General features: G+C 42.6%; 1 protein-coding gene across 1 annotated transcript; it reads left to right on the forward strand.

Annotated features, from left to right (window-relative positions):
- Positions 1 to 898: 898 nt before the first annotated feature.
- Positions 899 to 8,496, forward strand: LOC311057454 (E3 ubiquitin-protein ligase TRIM21-like; the record flags this gene model as incomplete). The annotated part of the gene is made up of 3 exons (XM_084074411.1): positions 899 to 1,282; positions 7,189 to 7,249; positions 7,367 to 8,496. 3 exons carry the CDS (start codon positions 899 to 901, stop codon positions 8,494 to 8,496), a joined length of 1,575 nt encoding a protein of 524 aa, XP_083930537.1.
- Between the last annotated feature and the right edge of the window lie 2,252 nt (positions 8,497 to 10,748).

Consider the following 10,748-nt stretch of genomic DNA (forward strand, 5'->3'; position numbering starts at 1 on the left):
AACTTTAAACCTGTGTCGGCTATTTGAAAATATCCGACATATATAGGTTTGAAAATAGACGATCTACAAGCTCACAACCGCAACTTATAGCTTATCACAAGCAGACCTGGCAACACAGAGAGAGGAGAGAGGAGAGAGCGTAACATTGCATTGAGGATAATGGCTTGCTCAGTCTTCTCTTAAAGGCACGGTGACTGGTCTTATTATTGTAACGCCTAAACCACACCTACAGTATGCATAATGTAACGGCTAGCGCAGGTGTTTTAGGGATAAGGCTGGTGTCGCAACTTTAGCACGGGAACGCCCCTTGGGCCATGCTAAATCCCCACATTGTGGGTTTAGGATCTCTTGACTAAGATAGGGCCCTATGTGTTATGCCCATATATGGAGATATCTTTAAATGTGTCTGTTTGTACCCTTTATGCCCATATATGGATATATCTTTATATGTGTCTGTTTGTACCCTTTATGCCCATATATGGAGATTCCATCAGATAGATTACCATAAGAAATCAGTTTGTTGATTGTGGGTTGCTATGGCTACCTAATAATGATCAGTGTAATTGGAGGCCAGTCTGACATCACAGAACTCCTTATTTGGGCAAGGCTGACAGGGAACTCCGTGTGTGGGCGTGGCTTGTCGTGACAGTGACATCACAGTGATGATGTAAAGCTCCTGGTATAAAAGTAGATCCCACACTGAGAGACCACCATTCACCACCATCGCCTCCTACTGGACACCACCTGCTAGAAGAATCCTAGAACACCGCTTAACGTTGGATTTGTAGCGTCATCGAACATATTCACTGGAAGAGTCACAATAGTAGATCACTGGTTGTGTTCTCTCTTACAAAGGAAGTGATTTAGTTGTTTACACTTTCATTCTCAGTGTGTAGAAATGGCGTCTGCCAGCATTCCCGTCTCTGAAGATCACTTCCTGTGTTCTATCTGTATGGATGTGTTCACTGATCCAATCACCACTCCATGTGGACACAACTACTGCAAAGCCTGTATCACACGTTACTGGGACACTAATGATGTGTGTAAGTGTCCACTGTGTAACAAAGCCTTCCATATGAGACCAGAATTCTCTGTTAATAAAGTTCTCTCAGTGATGGCCGATCAGATCAGGAGTCACAAGTTGAAAGAAGAATATGAAGCAAAGACAGAGGCTGAAGTTCAGCAGATGATCCAGGAAAGACGACTGAAGATTCAGGAGGTCAAACACTCAGTAGAGTTCAGCAGGAAAGATGCAGACATAGTGATGGCCGTCAGTGTTCAGGTCTCCACTGCTCTGATCAGCTGTATTGAGAGAAGTCAGGCTGAGCTCATTGATGTGATTGGAGAGAAGCAGAAAACAACAGAGAAACAGGCTGAAGGCTTCATTAAGGAGCTGCAACAGGAAATCATTCAATTAGAGAAGAGAAGCTCTGAGCTGAAACAGCTCTCACACACTGAAGGCCACCTCCAGAATTTCAAAGCCAACAACACAGACTGGAGACCCACCAAGGACTGGACAGAGGTCAATGTTCATCAGTCTTCACATGTGGGGACAGTGAGGACAGCTGTGTCTCAGCTGGAGAAGACACTCAGTCAAGAGATGAAGAAGAAGCTGTGTGATGCTGAGCTGAGGAGGATCCAGCAATATGAGGTGGATGTGACTCTGGACCCTGATACAGCACATCCCAAACTCATCCTGTCTGAGGATGGAAAACAAGTGAGTCATGGAAACGTAAGGAAGAATCTCCCTGACAACACAGAGAGATTCTCTAGATATGGCAATGTCTTAGGAAAACAAAGCTTCTCCTCAGGAAGGTTTTACTATGAGGTTCAGGTTACAGGGAAGACTGAGTGGATGTTAGGAGTGGCCAGAAAGTCCATCAACAGGAAAGGTTATAACAGACTGAGTCCCACCAGTGGTTACTGGACTATAGTGTTGTGGCATGGAAATGAGTACTGGGCTCATGCTGACCCTGATGTCCTCCTCCCTGTAAGAGAGGAGGTCCAGAAAGTGGGAGTGTTTGTGGATTATGAGGAGGGTCTGGTCTCCTTTTATGATGTGGAGACCAGAGCTCATCTCTACTCTTTCACTGGCTGCACCTTCACTGAGAAACTCTTTCCATTCTTCAGTCCATGTCTTAATGATGGTGGTATAAACTCTGCTCCTCTGATCATCTCTCCTGTCAACAGGAAGTAGAACAGCATGGAGTTTAAATAAGCAGTAAATTGGACGCGTCATTATATAGTCCAGTTCTATATGTAATTTCGTTGTAATTTTCGGGGGATTATGAAAACTATACATTTTTGGAAACTTCAGAGTATAACAAATCAGAAAATCCATGATTCCATTTGCGCAGAAGCCAATATGGTGGCCATCTTGGATTTTGCAAAATGGCGACCTTTGAATATTCGTTTTTCAATATCTCGACTTCTAGATTACATAGGATCTGGATTCTAGTGGCTAAATCTACATTTGTAAGGTCAGGAAATCCAATGGTGCTAATTAAAAATATTTACAAATGATCAATGGCACAGATGTGGGTCATAATCCTTGATTTTGGGGTAGTAGAGGCCCTAGGAGGGGTCCACGCGCGACTGCTTATTTTTTTTTCTAGTTTTGATTTTTGGCATCCATAGGACCTCTAATATTGGGATTTTGATGATCCCAAGAAAACAAGTGGTCCCAAGTGTGTTTTTTTCAATGTTCTATTAACCCTATGAGACCTGCGGGATGGCTGGCTGGAACGCCGGCGAGACTGTCTTTCGGAGACTGTGGAACACTCAAATTTAGACGTAGCTCAAAGATAGAGATACCATTTGATTCCAGACAACCTCAGGTTTCCAATGGGACCAACCTTGTCATGCTACCGTGTCGGGAAGGGGGCTAAATACCTAATGATTCAAAGTTAAGACAACATTTTGGCCAGGGAAAAACGACCATCACCATTTTCCAAATGGTCCCTTGAGCTGTCACCTCAATATATGTGAATGGAAATGGGTTACATGGATACCTACAAGCCTCCCCTGTACAGACATGCCACATTTATGCCTATCTCATGCAGTTTTGGGCAAGAACCATGCAGTGTTTTGCATGCAGTACAAATATGTAATTTTTGCCTATTGTAAAAAGTAGACCACTTCTAGGAGAGGAGACTGCATCTATAGCTGTATGAGACCACTGTACTGTATCTAGACCACCATACTGTATCTATTGCTATATGAGACCACTTTACTGTATCTAGAGACCACTGTATTGTATATATACCACTGTACTGCATCTATTGCTACATGAGACTACTGTACTGCATCTACAGTATAGCTGTATGAGACCACTGTATTGCACCTAGACCACTGCGCTGCATCTATATCCCACTGTACTGAATCTATAAACCACTGTACTGTATATATAGACCATTGTACTGCCTCTAAAGACCACTGTACTGCATCTATAGACTAGCTACTGTATCTATAGACTGCTGTACTGTATCGATAGACCACTGTAGTGCATCTGTAGACCATGTAGTGCATCTGTAGACCACTGTCGTGATCTGTAGACCCCTATAGTGTGTCTGTAGACCACTCTAGTGCATCTGTAGACCACTCTAGTGCATCTGTAGACCCCTCTACTGCATCTGTAGACCACTCTAGTGCATCTGTAGACCCCTCTACTGCATCTGTAGACCACTCTAGTGCATCTGTAGACCACTCTAGTGCATCTGTAGACCACTCTAGTGCACCTGTAGACCCCTCTACTGCATCTGTAGACCACTCTAGTGCATCTGTAGACCACTCTACTGCATCTGTAGACCACTCTAGTGCATCTGTAGACCACTCTAGTGCATCTGTAGACCACTCTAGTGCATCTGTAGACCACTCTAGTGCATCTGTAGACCACTCTAGTGCATCTGTAGACCACTCTAGTGCATCTGTAGACCCCTCTACTGCATCTGTAGACCCCTCTACTGCATCTGTAGAGGGGTCTACAGATGCACTTGGGCAAGAACACTGGTTCTTGCCCAAAACTGCATGAGATAGGCATACATTTGGCATGTCTGTACAGGCTTGTAGGTATCCATGTAACCCATTTCCATTCACATATATTGAGGTGACAGCTCAAGGGACCATTTGGAAAATGGTGATGGTCGTTTTTCCCTGGCCAAAATGTTGTCTTAACTTTGAATCATTAGGTATTTAGCCCCCTTCCCGACACGGTAGCATGACAAGGTTGGTCCCATTGGAAACCTGAGGTTGTCTGGAATCAAATGGTATCTCTATCTTTGGGCTGCGTCTAAATTTGAGTGTTCCACAGTCTCCGAAAGACAGTCTCGCCGGCGTTCCAGCCAGCCATCCCGCAGGTCTCATAGGGTTAATAAAACATTGAAAAAAACACACTTGGGACCACTTTTTTTCTTGGGATCATCAAAATCCCAATATTAGAGGTCCTATGGATGCCAAAAATCAAAACTAGAAAAAAAAATAAGCAGTCGCGCGTGGACCCCTCCTAGGGCCTCTACTACCCCAAAATCAAGGATTATGACCCACATCTGTGCCATTGATCATTTGTAAATATTTTTAATTAGCACCATTGGATTTCCTGACCTTACAAATGTAGATTTAGCCACTAGAATCCAGATCCTATGTAATCTAGAAGTCGAGATATTGAAAAACGAATATTCAAAGGTCGCCATTTTTCAAAATCCAAGATGGCCACCATATTGGCTTCTGCGCAAATGGAATCATGTATTTTCTGATTTGTTATACTCTGAAGTTTCCAAAAATGTATAGTTTTCATAATCCCCCGAAAATTTTAACGAACCTTCTTTTTTGGACATATAGAACTGGTCTAATAGGCAGAAGACATTAAAAATATGTATAAAAAAAGAGAAAAAGAAAAAATAATGTACATTTGTTATTCCGGACTTTCACTTGTAATGTATTTTCACATTTCAGTATTGATACTTTTACTTGAAGTAAAATATGTGAGTACTTTTTCCACCACTGCACATCACAGGTTTACCGGTGTGAAACAGATGGGGAAATTATTATTTGTATTACCAACTCCATCATTTGTGTTTCAGGAAAGGGCAGAATTATAGAGATAGAAGGAAAGAACTAGGAAACAGCTTAAAATATTCAATTATTCCTCTACATGAATAGAAATAAAATAAATAAAAAAGCAATTGCATGCTGCAGTTAAAATGGCAGCTACAGTACATAATAATAATAATAATAATAATAATAATAATAATAATAATAATAATAATATATGGTAGTGGATATAATAGTTTGTCTATATCTGTCATATCCTCTGCCTCTGCCATAGTCTGTGCCAACACACCCATTCGCCCAGTGCCCTGATGACTACTTGGTTTCACCTGTGTTTTCTCTTGACCTGTTCCCATTCCCCATTCAGTGCTTAGTCTATATATAGACCCTGTGTTTGCCTGTTTGTTTGGTTGTTGTATTATCAGATTGCTTTATGTGTCCGATTGACACTTCCCTTGTTGTAAGGTGAACCTATGAGTTCTTCAGTAAAAGTACCATTAAGTTTATTCCTCGTTTCCTGAGTCCTGTTATTCTGCATATTGGGTCCTTACCTGGTCTTCAAGAGTCCTGACAATATCTGAGTCAATATTTTGACCTATTTTGTGAATCAATGGTTTGTTGTATATCATCTCTGTCGGTTGGAAACCTCAAGTCCAAAACTGATACTTTTCAAGATGTAAATTCAAAAACAGCAAAAATAGCAAATCTACAAGCTCACAATGCGTCGCGATGCACCGAGTGCTGCGCTATGAGCTTGTAGATCTGCTATTTTAGAAAAATCGTGAAAATATGTGCAAATCTTTGAATATTCTTTAAAGCGAACGTTTTTAACTCAAATGTTTGCTTCTGGGGGGTCCCTGTCAATACATTGTGTTTTTATCAGCAGTTGCCCAGTTAAGCTCATCAAAGACTAATACAATGTCGTTTGAGCTGCGTCTGCTATAACCAAACCAGACCATTTTGTTTCATTAATCCTGAACACAAGCAGATCGCTGTAATTTAACTCTCTCTATAACCAGCAATGTGTGAGTGATGATTCTGTGTTACAAATATCATTTTATTCCAAGGCAACGTCTCTCTTCCATGGGCAGAGAGCAGTGTTGACAGATTTTGCGAGAGGAATAAGCAACCAGGTCCGTGAAAACTAGTCCAAAAGAAGTGACTATAAACACTTTAAACCTGTGTCGGCTATTTGAAAATATCTGACATATATAGGTTTGAAAATAAACGATCTACAAGCTCACAACCGCAACTTATAGCTTATCACAAGCAGACCTGGCAACACAGAGAGAGGAGAGAGGAGAGAGCGTAACATTGCATTGAGGATAATGGCTTGCTCAGTCTTCTCTTAAAGGCACGGTGACTGGTCTTTTTATTGTAACGCCTAAACCACACCTACAGTATGCATAATGTAACGGCTAGCGCAGGTGTTTTAGGGATAAGGCTGGTGTCGCAACTTTAGCACGGGAACGCCCCTTGGGCCATGCTAAATCCCCACATCGTGGGTTTAGGATCTCTTGACTAAGATAGGGCCCTATGTGTGTACCCTTTATGCCCATATATGGAGATATCTTTATATGTGTCTGTTTGTACCCTTTATGCCCATATATGGAGATATCTTTATATGTGTCTGTTTGTACCCTTTATGCCCATATATGGAGATATCTTTAAATGTGTCTGTTTTTACCCTTTATGCCCATATATGGAGATTCCATCTCATAGATTTCAGTTTATAGATTTATTGATAGAAATCAGTTTGTTGATTGTGGGTTGCTATGGCTACCTAATAATGATCAGTGTACTTGGAGGCCAGTCTGACATCAGAGAACTCCTTATTTGGGCAAGGCTGACACGGAACTCCAAGTGTGGGCGTGGCTTGTCATCATAGTGACATCACAGTGATGATGTGAAGCTCCTGGTATAAAAGTAGATCCCACACTGAGAGAACACCATTCACCACCTCGTACCGACGCGCCATCGCCTCCTACTGGACACCACCTGCTAGAAGAATCCTAGAACACCGCTTAACGTTGGATTTGTAGCGTCATCGAACATATTCACTGGAAGAGTCACACTAGTAGATCACTGGTTGTGTTCTCTCTTACAAAGGAATTTATTTCGTTTTTACGCTTGTATTCTCAGTGTGTAGAAATGGCGTCTGCCAGCATTCCCGTCTCTGAAGATCACTTCCTGTGTTCTATCTGTATGGATGTGTTCACTGATCCAATCACCACTCCATGTGGACACAACTACTGCAAAGCCTGTATCACACATTACTGGGACACTAATGATGTGTGTAAGTGTCCACTGTGTAACAAAGCCTTCCATATGAGACCAGAATTCTCTGTTAATAAAGTTCTCTCAGTGATGGCCGATCAGATCAGGAGTCGCAAGTTGAAAGAAGAATATGAAGCAAAGACAGAGGCTGAAGTTCAGCAGATGATCCAGGAAAGACGACTGAAGATTCAGGAGGTAAAACGCTCAGTAGAGCTCAGCAGGAAAGATGCAGACATAGTGATAGGCGTCAGTGTGCAGGTCTTCACTGCTCTGATCAGCTGTATGGAGAGAAGCCAGACTGAGCTCATTGATGTGATTGAAGAGAAGCAGAAAACAACAGAGAAACAGGCTGAAGGCTTCATTAAGGAGCTGCAACAGGAAATCATTCAATTAGAGAAGAGAAGCTCTGAGCTGAAACAGCTCTCACACACTGAAGACCACCTCCAGAATTTCAAAGCCAACAACACAGACTGGAGACCCACCAAGGACTGGACAGAGGTCAATGTTCATCAGTCTTCACATATGGGGACAGTGAGGACAGCTGTGTCTCAGCTGGAGAAGACACTCAGTCAAGAATTGAAGAAGAAGCTGTGTGATGCTGAGTTGAGGAGGATCCAGCAATATGAGGTGGATGTGAATCTAGACCCGGATACAGCATATCCCAACCTCATCCTGTCTGAGGATGGAAAACAAGTGAGTCATGGAAACGTAAGGAAGAATCTCCCTGACAACACAGAGAGATTCTCTAAATATAGCTATGTCTTAGGAAAACAAAGCTTCTCCTCAGGAAGGTTTTACTATGAGGTTCAGGTTACAGGGAAGACTGAGTGGACTTTAGGAGTGGCCAGAGAGTCCATCAACAGGAAAGGTTATAACACACTGAGTCCCAACAAAGGTTACTGGACTATAGCGTTGTGGAATAGAAATATGTACTGGGCTCATGCTGACCCTGCTGTCCTCCTCCCTGTAAGAGAGGAGGTCCAGAAAGTGGGAGTGTTTGTGGATTATGAGGAGGGTCTGGTCTCCTTTTATGATGTGGAGACCAGAGCTCATCTCTACTCTTTCACTGGCTGCACCTTCACTGAGAAACTCTTTCCATTCTTCAGTCCATGGCTTAATGATGGTGGTATAAACTCTGCTCCTCTGATCATCTCTCCTGTCAACATGAAGTAGAACCGCATCGAGTTTAAATAAGCAGTAAATTAGACGCGTCATTATAGGCAGAAGACATTAAAAAATATGTATAAAAGAGAGAGAGAAAAAAAACAAGAAACAGCACTTTTACGCAAGTGGCGTGCACAGACATTTTGAGGGGCAGGTTCTCAAGTAAAAAAAAAAAGGGCACCTTGGGTGGCGCGCGGAACCGCCGGCTGCCTTAGTAGTGTGAGATTTATAGAAGAAAATTGCAACCTATACCTCTTTGCCAAAAATAGCCGAATTACAAGCTCACAACGCCTCGCAGCGCAAGGCGTTGTGAGCTTGTAGATCTGCTATTTTTGGCTAAAGTAAAGGGATGCTAGGTTTCGAGTGGTTATGGTAAAAAGAAAAATCATATCACATAAAGATTTGGCGGACCCCCTGTAGTAACTCTGAGGACCCCCCAGGTGTCCCGGACCCCCCTGTTGAAGACCCCTGCTGTAAACTGAATTTTTTTTTTCAAAAGGGCACTACTGCAGATCTACAAGCTCACAATGCGTTGCGATGCGACTCATTGTGAGCTTGTAGATCTGCTATTTTCAAAAGATGTTTATACATTTGAAAACTTGAAATGGGACATTCTGCAAAATGAATACTTTCTACTTCTGGTACTTTGAGTACATTTTGATGCCAATACTTACTCAAGTACATTTTGAAGTACTCTGTTTACTTGTAACACAGTACTTCTACATTGCAGTATTGATACTTTTACTTAAATAAAACTTGTGAGTACTTTTTTTTTCACCACTGCTCCTACTATGTAACAATAGCCACCATTGTACTTCATCTCTGGTTTGACTGGGAACCGTACGCCTTTATCAGCAACTTTCAGGGAATGTGAAAGTTGCTGACAGCGTGTAATTTCATTTCCATGAATAGAATCTTCAAAGTCGCACATTTCTGTTCTCTCTCTAATCACCATGAGATGGTTATCAGCAGGAGAGCAAGGCACAGCGGGGGTTAGGCAGTGCGTAACTGAGTAAATGTACTCAAGTACTGTACTTCAGCACGATTTTGAGGCATTGCTTACTTTACTGGAGTGTTTCCGATTTTCCGTACTTTTACTTCTACTCCACCACATCACGGAGGAAAATATTATACTGTTACTCTACCACTCTACTTTTGTTACTTTGAGTACATTTTTGATAGCAATACTTTTGTACTTTTACCCAAGTCAATTTTGAATTCTGGGCTTTTACTTTAAGTACTTTTTCCAGCACTGGGGTTAGTGCTGGGCTGGCAGCTTTTAGCTTATTTTACATAATAGACCTGTACTGTAAGTGTCAAAGTGTGGTCCGGGGACCCCCAGGTGTCCCTTAAGGAGGGGGGGGGTGTTAATACAGCATCACAGTCATTTTAACCACTTTATCCATTTATACGTAACGTTGGCAAAAAAAATCTGAAATAGCAGGTGTACTTGTAAGCTTGCAGCGTGCAGGGACGTGCACAGATAGACTCTAGGTGGAGCTAGAGCACCTGCCCTTTGCCCTCTTGACCAGAAGTGCCCTTTTGAAAAAAGGGCACAGCAGGGGTCTTCAACAGGGGGTCCGGGACCCCTAGGGGGTCTTCAGAGTTACTACAGGGGGTCCGCCAAATCTTTATGTGATACGATTTTTCTTTTCACCATAACCACTCGAAACCTAGCATCCCTTTTCTGAGGAGAACTTTAGCCAAAAATAGCAGATCTACAAGCTCACAACGCCTCACGCTGCGAGGCGTTGTGGGAATTTAGATCTTTTATTGTCTCTGGAAATTAACTAGTAACTAAAGTAAAGAGCACCTAAAAAAAAGTCCTCAAAAGTGTACTTAAGTACAGTACTTGAGTAAATGTACTTAGTGACTTTACACCACTGGCGTTAAGCCGCTAAAAACGTGTGTCCCCCCCCCCCCCCCCCCCCCCCGCCCCCTCCTGGCTGACTCATGTAGATTACAGAGTGACGGCCAGGAATCGTCAGCCGCCCCCCATGGAGGAAATGTCGCCACGCTGATGAAACCAACAGAGCAGAGCAGAGCGGAGCGGCGGGGGGGGGGGACGCACGCCAAGTGAGGAACAGTTATGGTCCCTGACAGGGGGAAACCTTGTATGTCAGAGGTTACATTACATTTTACACTACAGTCATTTAGCAGACGCTTTTATCCAAAGAGACTTACAATAAGTGTCTTCAACATAGGTAGGGAACAAAACTACTAATCACCAGAAGTCTGAAGTGCATTTCCTGCAAACACAA

The sequence above is a fragment of the Gymnoscopelus microlampas genome, assembly GCF_963454915.1.
Source record: "Gymnoscopelus microlampas genome assembly, chromosome: 12".
In the NCBI taxonomy this organism is placed as follows: Eukaryota; Metazoa; Chordata; class Actinopteri; order Myctophiformes; family Myctophidae; genus Gymnoscopelus; species Gymnoscopelus microlampas.